At 35.5% G+C, this 19,313-nt stretch overlaps 1 protein-coding gene across 1 annotated transcript in view; it reads left to right on the forward strand.

Moving 5' to 3' along the window:
* The window catches only part of LOC145266296 (uncharacterized), a 78,026-nt gene that overhangs the window by 40,402 nt on the left and 18,311 nt on the right, over nucleotides 1-19,313 (forward strand). The window contains exons 11-15 of the mRNA XM_080121845.1: nucleotides 512-586; nucleotides 5,629-5,703; nucleotides 8,816-8,933; nucleotides 11,808-11,956; nucleotides 15,140-15,257. Coding sequence (XP_079977971.1) covers nucleotides 512-586; nucleotides 5,629-5,703; nucleotides 8,816-8,933; nucleotides 11,808-11,956; nucleotides 15,140-15,257 — 535 coding nt within the window. The remainder of the gene's footprint in view (nucleotides 1-511; nucleotides 587-5,628; nucleotides 5,704-8,815; nucleotides 8,934-11,807; nucleotides 11,957-15,139; nucleotides 15,258-19,313) is intronic.

Consider the following 19,313-nt stretch of genomic DNA (forward strand, 5'->3'; position numbering starts at 1 on the left):
CAACCTATATACTCAACAAATTTTTGATCTACAGTTTTAAAATTTGGTGTATAGGGTATTCAGACATGTGGAAAACTTTTTAATCAGTTTTCATCCGGAAAAAAGGGCTGCTAAGGGGTAAAAATTTTAAAATTGGTACAGGGGGGGGGGTCATCGGATTTTTATGTTTGTCAACTATTTCACAACTGTGCATGCATGAATCATTCACATGACAGATTCCTTATGTTAAGAATAAGTAGGTTTGAAAATCCTTTTTAAAGATCGTAGCAAACTGGCGTAATGGTTATCGTACTTGTTTCACTGTCTTTGTTTTGGTTTCAATTTCAGCTCGATTTTTTTTTTTTACAAGAAGTGATCTGTTTAGAAAAACATAATGCATGCATGCATATTCCTCAGTTTTTTTTTGTTTTTTTTTCTTCATTATTTAAAAAAAAATTTTTTTTTAATGAACTTAATGTTACGTTTAATGCAGGTACATCAGTTTATAATAAAAACGTGTATATTAATCTAGATGCAGCTGAATTGGAACCGGAAAAAATACAGAAGAAATTGAAGAAAAAATCCTCACTCAAATGTGAAATAAATGGTAAGTCAAGTTATTTTAAACATAAAATTAATTTACAAATAATTACACTCCAGCACAAAATTGAAATAAACTTTTATTCTCATTCTCTCTCTTGGTAATCCCTCAGCAGTAACGATGGTCGTTGTGTTTTTTTTTTTTTTGTTTTTTTTTTTCCTTTGAAGATTGTAATGCTGGGTATGGGGCAGCCAAACCAGCTGCCAACATTGCCCCGCTTTTTTATTGAAACCAACCGAGAGCTCTTTTTAGTATCCTCGCTGTTCCCTTAAGTGCAATTGTCTGAATCTCTTTTGCACTTGGTTCACCAGGAATATTAGTTAGGTAGGACTTCAGGTTCTTCTTCATAAGTCCTGTGGCACCTATGATAACTGGTATGATCGATATCCCCTGAGTGTGTGTGGAGATGGCTGACAAAGCCGATCCTGGCCTTAAACTGTGAAGTGTGAGCTGCAGGTTGTTTCATTTCCATTTGGAGGATTGGCTTGCGAGTGTTCTCTTTCCCTCTTTCTCTTCTCCTTAAGGTCTGCACGTTGGTTGGCTTCGAAGGTGGTTGTGCCTTTGGCTATGGTCGGCCTTCAGGTTTTCCTTCGTATTTGCTTTCAAAAGATCCTTAGATCGTTTCTTAAGTGCGCTTTCCTTCTTTTAACTGCCCAAAGAAGAGTTGTTTTGGCAGCCGGGATATCTGCAGTAGAGCGGGCTGTCCTAAATCCATATTGTTGGTCGGACAGAAGTTTAGCAACTGTAAGGTGGGGGACTAGAGCTTCATTAATTATGGACTAAAATATTTTGGTGAAAAGAGGGAGGAGGCTAATGGGGGGGGGGGGGGGCGATAATTTAATGGGTCAGTTCTTTCGTCAGAATTCTTGTAAACTTGTTCCATAGAAGCAGTTTTCCAGCAGTCAGGAAAGCAAGATTTGTTAAGGCATTTGTTGGAGAGAACGGAGCAACCTCAGTGGAGCACATTTTTAATAATACAGCCGGGATGAAATTAGGTCCACATGCTTTTGAGATGTTTAAGTTTTTTATGATATCTTGCATCTGAGAAGGGATGATTCTCAGATCATCTAGTGTGGTTTCTGTCCACAAAGGAAAATCAGGAAAGGAGTGGTTTGCTGGATCCAATGTAGTTTGAGGCAAACCAACTGGCAAGCATGTTAGCCTTCTCAGTTGCCATGCAAACAACCTCATGATCGTTTGATAATGGGAATTGTTGATTGTTATTTACTACACTGTTGTTGTTTTTCCAGAAATCATGAGTTCCTAATTTCTGTGCTTCAATGCGTTTTCTGGTGGTTTCGGTGTATTGTCTCTTAACTGTCACTATTTCTTTCATACAATTCTAGCTTCTATAAACTTTTGTCTGTTTGTACTGGACTTGTCGGATATATCTGCAATATGCATGCTGCCTTTGAGCAATGGCAGCTGCACAAGTAGAAGTAAACTATTGCTTCCCTCCGGACTACAACTTGGATGTCTTCAAGTCCAATGTTAACAAATTCCTAATGAACCGCCCCCTTAAGTAAACACTTCATCAAATCTCCACACTAACGTAATGTACTTGCAATAACCCTTATCCCTGAGTGGCTTCCGGGCCTTGATAAGTGGTGATCAGTGTGTAAAAAAAAAAAAAAAAAAAAAAAAAAAAGGGGGGGGGGGTTGCTATAGAACTTCCGTGTGGAAACATGTGCTTCAATTGCCACTTTGAACTATTCAGTGGTCTCCTTTGCGCACTGTTCTGCAGGAAGAGGAAAGATATTTCAACATGGGCGTGTCTGAGATCTCTAATGGCTTCTCAATCAGCCTTAGTGTAGTACCTTATCAATTTGAGCAATGACTCTTCAGCTTTGGGTCAAGAGTTTAGGGTGGTTTTTACCATTATCACAGCGTGATTAGCTTTCCCAAGTGGGCTGTGGGTATTTGTTACACGATCATCGGAACTGTGGTCAGAAATAGATCCAGAAGTGAGACTTGTTGATCTTGCTGCTCTTGAAAACAGGGCGGAAACGTAACTGCCTGCGATAGAGAGTGAGATATAGAGAAGCTATGTGTTGTGCTACCAGTTGAGTCTGTAAGTAGAGAATCCGAGGCAATTACTATGGTGGACATTAAAGTCACCAAATACATGTACTTGTGCGCGAGTATCAAGGGAGACTGCTATATCTATTCTGTCAGAGACACTTGGTTGATTAGAGTACAGTCCTGGGTCGAGGGAGAGCGGTAAAGAAAATATAAGTAGCTGACGCTATGTTGTAGGTTAAGTCTATATCACATGAAGTCCTGGTCGTCTGATTCTAGTTTTGATTCTCTATAGTCAAAACCCCCTCTCCTTGACTAGACTCCAAATCCGCGCAGATGTCTGTCTGAGTCCTTACGGCAAAGTGGGAGATAACCAGACATTTTGAAGTGGTTAGAGGGGCAGGAGGAATGTAGGTTAATTTCACTTAGTGCTGAGATATCTCTCTCTGATCAATTTTGAGATCTGACAAAGGTGTCCGTAAGTTGCACTCATCAGGTTCTGCTTTTTGGCATTTGGGTGTGAATGCATCAACTTTATCTTTTTGTGAAATCCAGATGTTTCTTTCATATACAAGAATTGATGTAGATATTTGTCGAAACAGTAACTACCATCTCATCTTGCTGAGATGATGGATGATATGCGCTGAATTGTGAAGCAAAGATGGCACAATCACTAACCTTAACTACTCTCCTTAGTTGGCATTGCTTGATTCCAGTGGTAAGGAGAAGTTCAGGACGAATGGAAACCATGCAGAGATGAGCGGAGAGCACATACAGCACCTGGTGTTTCCAAATGGTCATCCATTTAATACTGATGGCGCGCATGTGAAAATAGCAGCAGCAGCTGTAGGATAGCTGGCTAATGAAGGTATTAGCAGCCGTTTGAGCACATATGCAAATTAGCAAGTACGCACTGGCTTGTGTCACAAAAAAAAAAAGGACAGCATGTGGTTGGGAGAAGCAAAATGCATGTCGAAAAAAATGGACGTGTAAAGTCGAAGACGAGAAATGGCTGGTTATGGCCGGCGTGTGGTTGAGCAGCAAAAAACACGAGCTAGGTGAGATGGGTATGTGGCCCCATGGTGGCGGTGAGAGACTTTTAAGCTGGTGTCAAGGTGGCGGGGTTTTGTTAATCTCATGGCAGATGAAATGAACATTTAAAAAAAAAAAAAAAGGAAGCATTGTTCGGAAAGAAATGGTAAGAAAGGTCTTTTGCTAAAACAAAAAAAATGAGTTGGATTTATTTTTGTTCGTTCTTGCAACGTTACACTGACCACATTCAACAATGTAGCGATACATTCAATCGTGTTTTGTTTTGGTAGGTAGATTTGACTTCCAAATTATTTTCATCTTGTCCAATCCCATCTAGGCCTTGCTGGGTTGTACCTTTTTAGTTTCTCCAACAAAAATCGTAAACACTTGCAAAGAATTGAAATTTTATTTACTAGGTAATAACAAACAAAAAATTAATCCTCAAAATAAAGGCCATCATTTTTCAAGACTTCCCGCCATCGATATGCAAGCTTTCAGATTTGGTCAAAGTACCATTCAGAATTCTTGACGCACTTTCTCAACTTCATTAAGTTAAATCGGCAGCTCTTCAGAAAGTGTTGCATTGAGCATAAAAGGTTGTAATCTGATTGATCATAGTCAGAATTGTAGGCTTGATGTGGCAGAACCTCAATGCCGTCCAGCACTTCAAACTTGTCTTTTGTCTTCTGGTGGTGTATGGCTTAGCGGTGTTCTGCTGTATCAAAGCTTGTTTTTGGTTTGTCAGAGCTGAGTACTTTTGCTTCAACTTTTCGAAGATCCACTCCAGTTGCTTATGATTGTATCACTGAGATTGCTATCTATGCAATTGTTCCTTCACCTTCGGCAACACAAATTTCTCTCGCAGCTTTCCTGGTTGAAAAGACCTTGCTTCCAGCAGTAACAAATCAAAACTCACAGTTCAATTTTATCAATTACCATCTGAAATAAAAAAGATGATCATTATCTATAATATAAAAGCAAAAATGTATGTATGCTTGCTTTTTGTGTATGTCTGCAAAAGGCTTTTTTCTGGCAGGTTCTCGAGGCCGTCGCTCATTTTTAAAACTTTTTATATGTTGTCTAAATGATAATATCTACGAGTTAACGACGGGGGTCGCCTGTCTATTTAATTTACCCGACTTTGAAACGTTAAATATTCAACATTTTCGGATCGCCGCATGTTGCTTTTGTTTTTCGTTATAAAAAACGAAACTCTATTTGCATCTTTGGCCCACGGCCAGTGGTCTCCAGAAAGCGATTTAACGTTTGGTCAATGTCGGCTTATCGTCATATCAGACGGTTGCTTTCATTTCGAGACATGACACTCCCCTAATAAACGGGGGAGGTGGTTTCCCCAAAGTTGGGTAAAAACAAACAAACCGGGTTATTGACCTCATTAAAAACTGTCCTGCAGAAAATATTAACTGCTGAATAGCTATTGCTTACGTCGTCGTAATGCTTGCACAAAATGTTAACTCTACAACTTCCATTTGACGTCATTAAGTGCGGGCACCTGTCAATTCTCTTCTTACTTAAATAAATTCAAACGTCTTTCAGTAACGCATTCTTGCTAGCCGAGCGGTTAACGTATCATGTTTTTTCACATTTTATTTTCCAACTTCGCCTCAGGGCTTCGGGTTTGATCCTACCTACTCCCCCCCCCCCCCCCCGGTTTCTTTTTGATTTAGGAGCACACATACCTCGAAATACCCGGGCAACGCCGGGTACCCTCACTAGTAAAAATATAAATGCAAAAGACAAGCAAAAAAAAAAAAAAAAATTTAATTTTTCGCAAGTGTTTACAGACTTTCGGGACAACCTAATAGTACTGACCATATTCAACAATGTAGCAATACGGTTTAGAAAAAAGTTGTGCTTCTTGGTAGGAAGATTTTATTTCCGGATTGCTTTCATCTTGTCCGTTTCAGTCTAGGCCTTGCTGGTTTGTATATTTGAGTTTTTCCAACAAAAATTATTTTTGAAATTTTTATTTTTAGGTGCAGGAAAAAAACGCAAAGCTGAAAAATCTTCAGATGTTAATGAAAAGAAAATGAAATTGGACAATGTGAAAGGTAAGCCATTTTTAAAAAATTTTTTTATACAAAGCAATCACTTATTAAGGCCCAGAGGCCACTCGCGGATAAGGGTTAAAGAGTATACATTGTTCAAAAGGACAATATAGTAATCGTTAGAAGTGTAAATTTGATAAATTGGATTAGTAGAACGGCTCATCAAGAACTAGTTTACATTGGACTTGAAGATGACTAGATTGTAGTCAGCTGGAAACGGAAGAGTTTCACAGGTGGGCAGTTCTTAGAAAAAAGCTCTGTTCATGGAATCTACGTTTAGGTTTAGGCACAGATAAAGAGTAGAGGAAATTATTGATAATGGTTTCAGCCAAGCGAATGTTTCTCGTGAATGTTTGGCGAGGGGGGTGGGCATAGATTGGAGCTCAGACGATCACTTGCCATGAAAATAACAAGAGACAGGCTCCATGTCCATCCTCTAACCCAAACTTTCTTTTTATATTATACTAGCCGGGGTTTGGTGGAGGTCGCTTGGCTTTGCCCAGGTGTAAAATACGCTTAAATATGACATTTTAATTTGTCCAGATTTCATATATATTATAGAGTTGTGATTTCAAAAGTTTAAAAAAAAAAAAGTATTGAGGTGCCATCGGCTAGAATTGGAACCAAAATTGTAACATTCAAAGCTGGTAACGTTACCACTGTACCAATGTGACATGTATATGAACTGATGGAAAATGTAAAACTCTGATGAGTGTACAAAATGGTTAACGATTTCTTTTCAATTTTGCCCGATTTTTTGACCCCTTAAAAACAATTTTAACCAGCTAAAAGCCATAAAAGAACAGATCATAAAAAAAATCCAATTATTTGAGGGTCCTAACACCGCTCTGTGACTTCCTCGTTTTGGAGGAGATAGAGTTTGAAAATATGGAGAGAGACAGACGTTTATACATTAGATCTTTCTTAGTCTCTCCATTCATTTTTCACTTTTTCTCTGAAACTACCGGGCCGATTTTTACTCACGTTCACCCCTAAAAAAGCATATCGCCACTTGGACATAAGGGGCTACTATTAGGGACCATGCCTAGAAAAGATGTTGGTTTACGTTACATTTAAACTCCTGCATATCAGTACAACCAAAGGAAGCAGTTAGCAGGAAGGGAATTCCAAAGTCAAGCTGAGAATAGAATGCTTTCTATCATTTAAGGACAGTGAAGGGGTGTGATTTTGTTGCAAAACGGGTTTGTCAGGGATATGTACGTCGAGGGGGGCACAAGTGCAATGAGTTCATCAGAGCACATTCGATTATTTGTAAAACAAGCACAGAGATGCAACATTGGTGATGGGACAGGGATTAGAACTTAGTTGACAAAGTGGGATCTATTAGATGGAAAACTTTTTTTGGATCTTATCGAAAAGGGAGAGGCTAGTGGTAGATACACCAGCTCAGATGCATGGGCAAAATGGTGGCCTTGTCGAGGTCCAAGATACTCTCATGTGTGAATAGTCTCCTGACTCGATAGACAGAACCCACCTTCTTTGCAGCAACCTTTGCAATGTCCTCAATGTATTTGTTCCAGTCTATATTGCCTGCAATAGTCCAGACCCTGCTCCCTGTGACTTTTGGTTATTCTCTAAGCTCAAGGGATACCTTAAAGGCTGTTATGAGAGAATTGAGATGAAAGAGGCTGTGACAAGAGTCATTGACACACTTACACAAGAGGACTTCCATGGGGGCCTTCCAGAAATTGTTGAAACTGTACAGTAAGTGCATTGCAGCCGGAGGAGATTACTTCGAAGTGCACCAAAGTTTCATTGTGTGTACTATTAATAAAAGTGCCCATACAAAAAGGCTGGACATCTTGTATCTCTAATCAAGTCAAAAACGACAAAACATTCATTCATTAACTTGGTATTTTCTTAATTGGTGTTGCCCCCGGGTAAATAATATGTAAAATTTAGAAAAGTTTCATTTTTTAGGTGTCAACTGGACCAGGTTTCGTCTTTTGTTCTTAGTATTTGAAGGTTCAATCCTCAGTGTGAGCAACACTCAAAATACAATAGTGAATTACTTAAAACTTCTACCCAGTCATGGCTGACGGAAAAAAGAGCATACTACCTTTGTTCATTAAATAAAATGTTTCGTTCGAAATTGCCTGTAGATTCCAGAGTTTGACAAGGTACACCTGAACATGGTCTAAGATTACATCAGTTGAAACGTTATGAAAATAACACGAGATGAGAACAGTAGTCCAAATAATCCAAATTATCAATCTTCATCTAAAAAATTCTTCATATTGGTTGCTTTTCTTTTGCTTTTTCTCCATTATTTAGTACTAGCCTCGGTGCCCGGGTGTTCGGGGGGGGGGGGTGAGCAAAAAAAAAAAAAAAGTTGTAGTAGGCAGGCAGGCAGGCTTGAACCCATACCGCGAAGGAGAAAAAGAAAGTGAAAAATTAAAAAAGTGACATCTTTGCCGTTACATCCATTGTCAAACCGGAAGTGATATAGGTTTAAATAAGGGCTAGACAATCAAAAAGAGATGACTTCCGAAAATATTGACGAAAAAAAGCCCCCCCCCCCCTTCTTGTAGAGAAGTGCCCAGTTGAGGGTGAAGGAATTAATGTTTGGCCAATTTTTCGATATTTGTTGTCCCAAAGGTCGAGCTTCAAAACTTTACTGATCTTGTGAAAATCCGTTGCCTCTGTCAAAAATTTTAGGCAGACATACATGCATACAAAGATACATACATACAAACATTTAAACAGACAGGTGAGACTTATATTTTAGATCGCAGTAAAATATTCTGCAGTTTCTTAACAATTTGTGTTAACTATTCTTCTTTGCAATTCCCGATCGCAAAAGTCAATAGACATCTGCCAAAACTCACTTCTGCCAAAAAGAATGCCCTTCTCTGATCAACAGGCTTTTTATTAAAACCGTCTGACTTTCATACGCATGTTAGATGCCATGAAGTTACCTCATGAGATTGCCAGCCAATAAGTAAACCCAGGCAGCCATTTTTTTTTTTTTTTTTCTGTACTGCATGCTGTACGAAATCAGGTTCGTACTAATTTGACTTATTAGAATAATCCAAATAATCAATCCTTATCTCAAAATTCATCCGTATTAACTGCTTTTCCTCTTTTTTTCCAGTGAAATCTCCTGGTGTTATCTTGACTTCCAGCATTCCGAGAACATTTGACAGAATTGATGTACAAAACCTTTTCCTGGAAAAAAATATCAAACTTTTATCGATGAGGAGTATCCAAAAGTAAGTGAACGAAAAAATAATTTAATGCTCCTTTTGTTGCTTTTGCATCTTAATCTATATATAAAAGTGTGTGTGTGTGTGTGTGTGTGTGTGTGTGTGTGTGTGAACGCTTCTCAACCTACAGGTTGTTCCAAAATGGTTGACCCCATTCTAAATGCCCATATCTCGGAAACTACCTGATGGATCTTAATGAAACTAAATACACCTTATGTTGAAGGTCAGAAGTTTTATTGGTTAAATTTACAAATAAAAGTACAAATATTTGTTGGTTCCATGACAGATTTTCATAAATGTTCAATATGAGCGCCGCCTGTAACTCTGCACACGTCGAGTCGGTATTCAAACTCGTGCCAAGCTTGCTGTAGCATTTAGGTATGCATAAGCAGCCGTTTTCTTGAGATTTTTGGTGCCAAGTCCTAATTTTTGTAATTGGTGCCTTTGCAAAATTTGTGAAAAAGGGCACGCTGCACTGTCTTCAGTGACTGAGTCCGAGCATACTCTAACACGCAAAATGCCTTTTCTTGTGAAGTGAACAGCATTTCTTAACTTGAAAAGATAGAAATGCCAAATGTTACACACAAAAACTTGAAACGTTTCTACACAAGCTGTGAAAATTTGAGGTCATTCAGACGAAAATTGTCAAAATTATTGGCCTACGAAATGGGGTCAAACATTTTGGAACACCTTGTATATACAACAGATTTTTGATCTATAGACTTGAAATTTAGTTTATTGCACATACGGGGTTGTTGATTTTTATCTGTTTGCAAACAGTTTCACAATGGTTCGCATGACTGCTGATCACTATGTTAAGAATAAATAGTTTTCAAAACATTTTTTAAACATTGTGTTAAGCTCGCCTAATGGTTGATTTGCTGTCTTCAGGTCGAGAAATGGGTCGTTCTTGTCGCATTAAAGTAAGGAAGATGACACTTTCTTTTTTCTTTTTTCTTTTTTTCATTATCATTTCTTTCTTTGTTTCCTTTTTGTTTTTGTCGTTGTTTGTTTTCTTTGTCGTTGTTTGTTTTCCGTTGTCGTCGTTTTTTCCGTTGTCGTGTTTGTCGTTTTTTTTTCGTTGTCGTTTTTTTGTTTCTTTGTCTTATTTGTCGTTTTTTTGTTTCTTTGTCTTATTTGTCGTTTTTTTGTTTCTTTGTCTTATTTGTCGTTTTTTTGTTTCTTTGTCTTATTTGTCGTTTTTTTTTTTTTTTCTTTGTCGTTTTTTTTTTTTTTTTTCGTTTTCTCTTTATTTAAAGATTAAAATCAGAAGTGCTGATATGCCGTAAAACAAAATGTAGTCTTTCCTGTAGTCTTATACGGACTTAAATGTGTTAACTGGACTATAAAATTACGTCACAAAGTAGAAATAGTTTAGAGCCACATCATGCGTTTTATTTCTTATCATAAACTGAATTGCAAAAAACTCGATGGCATCCCATTAATATTCTATCACCAAATGTAAAGACTTGAAATCATTTGGCCACGTTGTTCCAGTGTAAGTCTATTCAAAATGTGCATGATTCGCTGTCAAACATATTACTGGAGTGTGTTGGCTTTATTCCATACCGAAATACTTTCGTAAGACCAACCTTCAATAAAACAGAACCAACCAAAATAGCAGACTTTCTAAAAGTGATAAACTTATTCACCAAAAGAAAAACTAATCTCCCAAACTTGGTATAAATAAAAACACACCAAAATTTGCATGACTTTAAATCACCATCGTAAGGTTAAGTTGTTAAGCACAAACAAACGGACGACCCATTGATGACAAAGTATATGATCACAGGATCATACCCTCTCGCAAAAATATTGCTGCAAGCGAATGTGAAGATCTAAAACCTGAATGGCCAATCACATCCAAATGTAATCAATAGCCAAGTACCCAATTCGTTGGACTAAACAAATGCACCATGAAGAATTATCTGCTAAGAAGGTGGGCTCTCTTTACCGTGCTAGAAAATGTAATTAGAAAAATCAAAAGAAACACTCACGCATGTCAGTTTGTTTGAAAACTTCAGTTGAAAAAAAAAAAAAAATCTGAAAACGCAAACATGATTGTTCACATCGAGTAAGTCACTGCTTCATATAAGAAGATAGGTCTCTAAGCAGAAGTGTAGGAGAGATTGACTTTGTCTCCCTTTCCCTTCCTCTCAATTGATGGTGTTGTGTAGGAGAGAGAGGGGTCATAGTTGTGGCAGTCAACCTAGATCAGGTGGGCCGGCTCTTTGCAACAAGTTCATCACGTCCTGAACACTGGCTGAGCAGGCACTGCGATCCAAAGCAACTTTTGTTATGTGCAAGCCATTCGCGGTTCCAGCGACGGACCTTGTAAAAGTAGAGGCTCAGAATCAGTTCAGCATTGTGGTTCACTGTCCTGAATCAGGTTTTGAGTTGGTCATTGCAATGTTTCTTCCAGCCTGTTGTTGGTGGTGGTGCTGCTGGTTGATGACTTCATGGATGAAGTCAGCTGAGTGTCATCGAAAGGCATGGTTGAACTAATGAAGGTATCTGGTAAGGAGAGATTTTTTTGGAGGGCGTAGATCCTGCAGAGAGTGCGAATTGTATTGTTTGAGATGAACTGTTGCCAGCAGACACGGGGGATAAACTGTTTAAAAAAAAAAGTGTGGAGGTGGTGATGATGAATCCTAAGTCAAGATTAGTCACTTTATCTGCTTCCCTCCCTCCCGTCAACCTAACACTTATTCTAGAGTAGCCTCCAGGCATTAATAAAGCAGTGACCCCCTCCCAAGTAAAAAAAAAAAATGAAACAAAAAAAAATTTTTTAAAAAAATAAATTGCTGACCGGATTTTATTTGCTTGATTTAAAAAATAAATAAATAATTTAAAAAATTTTTTTAATTTTTTTTATTTTAGTAAAACTGAATTATGTATCGAAGATGCTGAACAAATGTGTGATGCGATAACTTTGTTGACGTCTAATTTTTGTGGCTCGTCTGTCCATATCGATGAATACCCATTATCTAAAGAAACTAATACGACGACAGATGACGATGGCTTTCTGAGTAAGTAATCCTAATTTTTTTTATATTTTAATTTTGTTGAAGAAAACGAAAATGTTATATACTCACTTTGTAATACGCTGACAGTCACGTAAAGTCGGAGCAAGAGAAGGAGGGCACAGTTGGTTGTGAGTATCATTTGGCAAAAAATGAAGTTATTCAACTGGAAAGTCCGTTTGAATATAAAAATAATTTATTGAAGGAAATACATTGCAGAATCATAAGACAAAAACTGAAGCGAATTTAGATATAATAATAGAATAAGCAAATTCATTTTTATTCATCTACTAGCAGGCTGCCTGGCATTGCCCGGATCGTAAAATATGCTTAAATTTAATTCTTTGATTAATACAGATTTCATATTTATTATTTTGGACCCAATATATAGTAATGATTTTAAAAAGTTCTTAAAAAAATGACTCGTGTGCCACCACTGAGAACCAAAATGTTTAGCTTATGATTTATTTTTTTCTTTTGACGATAATGCCTAAGCTAAAATAAAAAAAAAAAAAAATGTTTTGGTAGGTAAGTATGAGGATCGAACCCGAACCCTTGAGGCAAAGTTGTTAAAGTATGAAAAAAAAAGAGTGCGACGGTTTTAACCATTGGCCCACCACGAGATGCTAACGGAAAGACGTTTGAATTTATTTAATTACTTGGATTTGGCAGGTGCACGTTTTAATGACTTAATGAGGTCAACTTTTGACTGCGGGGTAGCATTTAATTTAGTGCGGGAATGCTTCCCCCGCCACCCAAGACGTTGGGGGTAGGGGGAAACATACAAAAAGGCCTAACCTACATGCAGTGAGCGAAAACTGTTGAATATTTATCTTCCCGAAGTTGAGCAAATTAAATAGACAGGCGAGCTCCATTATTAAATCTGAGATATTACGATTTACATGTGATATAAAGTTGTTAGCCGACCGACCGCCTCTCTGAAAAAAGCCTTTTGTAGACATACAGAAAAAGCGAACACACGTACGCACATACAAACATTTTCGCTTTTATATTTATAGATTAGATCGGACTAATCAACTAAGTTAAATCGTTACAAAACCATGTAAGTTTTGTATCGGGAATTTGCTGTTTATTTACAAAATTTTTTTATATATATATATATATATATATATATATATATACACGCACATACATAAATATATATAGAAAGAGGTTTGTGTTTACTATAACCTTTTTACACAAATATTATGCAAGTATAATTCATGTAGAATATCTGCATGAATATAATTACATATAATAATAAACTAAAGATGAAGAAAACCAAAAAACTAATAGGGAATTTATTAAAATGAATGTTTAAAAGAATATGCAAATTAACTAGATCTGTTGGAGATGATTCCATGACTCATATATAACAAAGTTGTATTTTTTTTTTTTTTAAATTGATAGAAAACGGGTTTTTAATATGAATATCAATGTACAAAAAAAAAAAAAAAATAGGAATATAGATATACAGGTTGTGCACAGGCTTGAAAGTCCTTGAATTTTGACTTTTAAAAAGGCCTTTTTTCATTTTTAAAAAATCCTTGAAAATGGTATTCTTCATGTTAAGTAAAGATTTGTGTTGAAATATTAAAAATATCAAAATAAATACTATACAATTATTAAGTATTAATAAAAATGCTATTAAACTATTTTTAAAATATTGAGAGAAAAAAAATCCAAATACATTATTCTGAAATTGCATCATATTTTTGTGGATACGAGAGTTATGTCCTTTTATCACAAAACTAATGTTTTCCAAATGATAACATTGGTTTCATGAAAAAAGTGACGTAATTCTTGTGTTCATAATAGTGGAAATTCAAATTTTAAAAGTAAAATGACCACTGTGTAGACCAATCTATAATGTGGGAAAATAACATTTAATCGCACTTGGGGGCAAGATGGAAGGAGGTGTTAAAAAAAAAAAGGTGGTAGTAGGCAGGCAGGCTCAAACCTGTGACACGAAGGCAGAAAAGAAAGTGAAAGGTAATCTGACGCGTTACCGATGCTCCATTGTCTGTCCGGAAGTTTGTAATTGTGTAATTAAGAAAAGTTAATCAAACCGATACGATGACTTGCAAAAAATGGCGACGCAAAAAAAAACCCTCCCGGTAGAAAACTGCCCAGTTGAAGGTGAAAGAATTAGTGTTTTTGGCCAATTTTTTGATCTAGAAATGTAAGCCATGTTTAGTTTCAGAACAGTTTCCGATGGTTCGTTGTTCTGAACAAGTCTTGAGAGGTGACTGGTTTGCAGTAGACAGAACAGTTTCCGATGGTTCATTGTTACACACAAGTCCTGAGAAGTGATTGGTTTGCAGTAGACAGTTCCACAGAGCAAAATATTCTTATAGTGTCGAGACGGAAAAAACACGCGAAATTGCTACAGAAAAGGTTTAATATTTATGGAGCAGTTCTGGTTTCTGATTGGTTGGTAGCAGAACGTGAATTCGATTCATCAGTTCCTAGCAGCATCGTTTATAAATAGAATCGCCCGACTGTGTGGGATCATACCCCATTATACTTCCAAAATATTGCAACATTTGATATTTGTTGTCCGAAGATTTAAAACCATACCGGTTTGATCAAGTACCATCGCCTCTATTGAAAGTTTTTGCGAGACACAAACACACACACACATTTTGCCTTTTATATGTATAGATTTTGTTTTGAAAACTTGAATTTTATCTGGAGAAGGTCTTGAAAATCTTGAAAAAAATTGTCCTTGAAAATGAACATTAAAAGTCTTTATGAACACTGCATTTGCCTATAAAGTTAAGTGTTTTACTTACTCTGACATTAATATTAAAAGCCTACTTTTTTGATGTAAAAAAAAAAACAATCAAAACAAACTTAATATACTCACTCATGGATATGTGAGCGGCTATATAAAGATTAACTCATTTGCATATTCCTTTAAAAAATGAGGGTTAATTATTTTTTATGGTTTCTTATTACATGATTAGTTGTGGCAACAACACTCTGTGCATGGTCGAATGATGTCCTTGTAGAGGCAAGAGATAGATACTCTCAGGTGTAAATGGTTTTCTAACATGGTAAAGGGAGGCCATATTTGCTAAAACGTTATGAAAATTACAACCGTGATGAAAATAATAAAAAATTTATATTGTGCGTATTGCAGACGTTTTTTATCATTTGTCGTTTTTTTTTTTTTTTTAATTCCAGTTTGCCAGCTTTATGTGGATCAAATTCCTTCACATGCAACGAAATCAGATTTACTGGCATTGTTTCCAAAAGCTACCAAGTGTGACCTCCCAAGGAAAAATCTCGACAAGAACAAAGGGTAAGTATAATGTCTGCGTATATCGTGAAATGGTAGTCCTGCTGTGTTGTTTCCCCCTCTTTTTTTCTTTTCTCACTCGTCACAAAATGCAAAAGATATTGCAACAGAAATGAAGAATCGAAATGAGAAATAAATTCAAGGAGTTTTCAAGGACTTGAAAACTCCTTGAATTTTTGCTTTTGTCTTGAAAAGACCTTATTTCTATTATTACTTTTGAAAAATCCTTGAAAATTGTATTTATGCCCAGTAAAAATTTGTCAAAATATTAAAAATAAAATTGAAATAAATACTATTAAATTATTTTGAGTATTAATAAAAATACTGTTAAAATATTTTTTAAATATTGAAAATAAAATCGAAAGACGCTGTTCTGAAATTGCATAGTAGTTTTGTGGCCACAAGAGTTGCATTCCTTTATCACAAAACTACCTCCGATAGTTTCATGATAAAGCTTCAAATCTCTGTTTGTTCTCATTTATAATTTAAATTTTTTTGGTGGGGGCACAAGTGGGGTAGTAGTGGTGACCACCATAAATATACCCCCCCCCATACTTTCTTTGTGCTTATGGGACTCTCCAATGCCCCCCTCCCCCAAAAAAAGTATTGTGATGATTTGAAATTAGGCTAGTAAAATATATTATTTTCTTTCAAAGAATATAGGAGAAAGAAGAAAAATTGGCTAGTTAGAATCAAATATCACTTTGTCAGATGCAATGCTGCTTAGATCTAAATTCGAAAATCCGATTTTTTTTTACATATTAAACAATGAAGTCAATTCCCCCAAAAATATAATGAAGTAAAAATGACCGAAAGCAACAGTAATACAAAAAAAATGGAGAATTGCTTTCACCAAATATGGTTAAACAAATAAACATTTTAAATTTATCTCGTATATAATAAAATGACTGCAGAAATTACCCTCTCGACCAAAGTATCGAAGTTTTGCTACAACAGATGCCGCATACAAATTCAATATATCTGAGCTGATGGTCATTATATTATGTAGCTTTCGAACACCATTTTATACACATTCAGCCGTGATATTAAAATACTACATTGTATCCGACGAGCAACACAATGACAATGGAAACATTTTTAGAGGAAGAAGTCCTTATTTTTCTCTCTGAATATTTAGTCCTACCACTACTTCAGTTGTCACCGGAACAAATTTTACACTTTCGACAGATTCTTTCCTTTCACCGGCCGCAACTGGCTAATAAATGCATAGACTTAACATAATCTTCAAAGTTTCTGATTCATAAATAACACGGCTCTACGGACAAACTTGTCTTTAGTTGACCTTTGACAACTAAATATTTTCATTTACTAGCCAAATAGAAGAATTACTAGCCAAACCCACATGATTTTTAGAATATGATATCTTAGTTCTGCGCCGAGTATGTCCATCATAAGGGTTTTTCTGTGTGTGTGTTTTTTTTTTTAATAATAAGTGTAATTCTAAATATACAACAAATTTTATATTGATACTTGAAGGTATAAACATTCTAATTTCATCAGATATTTTTTTAACAGCCTTCGTTAAAAAAAAAAAGTATATTTTTCTATTAAACTTTTATTGTTTAAATAATTTAACTTTGTTTTAAAAAAAAAAAAAGTTGGAAAGATATTTTTCACTCAGTCGTGAGCTTTGGAAGATTGTCAGTGAAAGCAATACAATAGCCAAAAGATAAGCGTTTCATTATTTCTAGTCGCCACTTTGAAAAACCACTCGCAAATGCGACTGTTTCAATCGCAATGTAGAGCCCTGAATAATAACGGCTCCTTCGTCAAACTCCATCCATTCTGATTGGCTGCACTCTTATAATTCTCATATTCCGGAATCCAATTCTCTGCTTCATAAACAAACAGTTACTAAAATAACAATATGGCGTCATTAAAAGACATTAGTTTGTACAGCATCAAGTTCGTTACATGCTTAGTTCATTACTGTTTTATGTGTGTGTTTTGTGCTTTACAATTTGCTGGGTGTTTGCTATAAATATTAACAAGTTTCAAAATGTTGTGTATCCACAAGTATTAAGATTATAAACAAAGAAGTGTCACTAATGGTTCCTATTATCGTCCATGCAGGCATTTGTTGGTATGCATGGGTGAAAAAAGAAAACACCTTTTTGTTTTTAAAACAATTGCAAACAAAAATAACTATATAAATATTACAGAATGCAAATTTCGTGAAATAAATAAATATTCAGTAAATTTACAATACATTATTTTTTTTTTTTGTATTTCTATTTAAACAAACTGAGCCATGGGAACACGTGGATGGGAACACTGCTAGTTAATAATAAATACGGATTTATGAAGCTATTCTTGCAGTTTTAGAGGCACAAATTTGAGACAGCGAGGGACATTTGGAATCATAAGACGGAGTCTTTGACTTTGGCCTTTTGCAATATTCAAAATAAATTTTAAAAAATTCTACAACTTTAACAAAATACATTGGGTGCTTCTATAATATAAAAACAAAAACATTGAATTACAAATAAAACAAATGGTATCTACATAATTGTCAGGTCGCAAATAGTAACATATCCAAATATTATGAAAAACTGTAAGGTAGAAAAATAATTATTCATGCATAAAGAATTTTGTAAAATCACGTTTTTTTTCACTACATATATCCAGAGAAAATAATTACCTCCTGTCAAAAAAAAATAATTACCTCTCCTGTCAGAAACGTCACAAGTTTAGAATTTCTATCAGAAATTCACGTCCCGTGATGCTGTAAAATCAATGTCGGACAAATCATGACCTTTATTCGAAACTGTTTTTCATGAATACTTATTGTTTTACCTTATTGTTTTTTATCATTTTTGGATATGTTACTATTTTATACCAGCATGTGTATCATTTGTTTTACTTGAAATTCAATATTTTTTTGTCTTTATACAGTAGAAGCACTATACATTGTCTTTGTCCCCTATATTCTTTGCAAGTTGTCTAACAAGAATCAAGTATCAAGTTATCAGATGCAATGCTATTTAGGTCAAAATTTTAAAATCCAAATTTCTTCAGAAAAAAAGTGATAAAGTAAAGAGTTAAATTTTTGGTGCAACCTCACTGTAATAATTCAATTTGACATTTTTAGTATTGAATTTTAAGGCAAACTAATTGTCTGTACTTGTCATGTCGCAGTAATGAGCATATCCCAAAATTATGAAAAACAATAAGGTAGAAAAAATTATTAAAAAAAATTTTTTCGAGGACAAAAATTATTGAAAATAAAATGTTTGGATAAAAAAAGCACCGAAGAGTTAGCATGTAACTATAACCAATTTTTTAATAAACTAGCAGTTCAGCCCAGCTTGGCTCAGATCATATGTACTATTCATAACTTTTTGTGCATATATAAGTTTGACTCCTATCCAAGTAACCTACATCTAAAATTTCAAGTGTTTAGACCCGAAATTGGCGGAGGCGTTTGGTAGAGTCTGCAAAGATCAACAATATCATCTTTGACCTCTTCGCAGCCAAATTTTTTGCCCAAAAACTGATTAAAAAGCTTACTGCTTGTCTGAATACCCTTTATGTAAAATTTCAAATTTTTAGATCCAGAATTGGCTGAATAGTTTGCTAGAGACAGCAAAGGTCAACGCTTACCAAATTTTCAGCCAAAAACCGATTAAATAGCTTGCCCTATGTCTGAATACACTTTATGTAAAATTTCAAATGCTTAGACAAAAAATTGGCAGAGTAATTTAGTAGCGACTGCAGAGGTCATTTTTTTTGTAACTTTGACATCTTAACATTTGTTTTGGGCTCAAATCAAATTAAAGTTTGATCCATGTCCAAGTAACTTGCATCTAAAATTTCAAAATTGGCAAGGGATTTTGTAGAGTTTTCAAAGGTCAAATCATTGTACTTTGACCCCTTGACAGCCAAATTTCTGACCGAAAACTGATTAAAAAGATTTTTCCAAGTCTCAATACCCCTTATGTCAAATCTCGAGTCTGTAGACTGAAAATTGACACAGTAATTTTGTAGGGAAACGCACACAGACAAACGATTTTACTTTTCTAGATATATGGATTATGC

The sequence above is a fragment of the Euprymna scolopes genome, chromosome 41 (assembly GCF_053919585.1).
Source record: "Euprymna scolopes isolate OS-2025 chromosome 41, ASM5391958v1, whole genome shotgun sequence".
Classification (NCBI taxonomy): Eukaryota; Metazoa; Mollusca; class Cephalopoda; order Sepiida; family Sepiolidae; genus Euprymna; species Euprymna scolopes.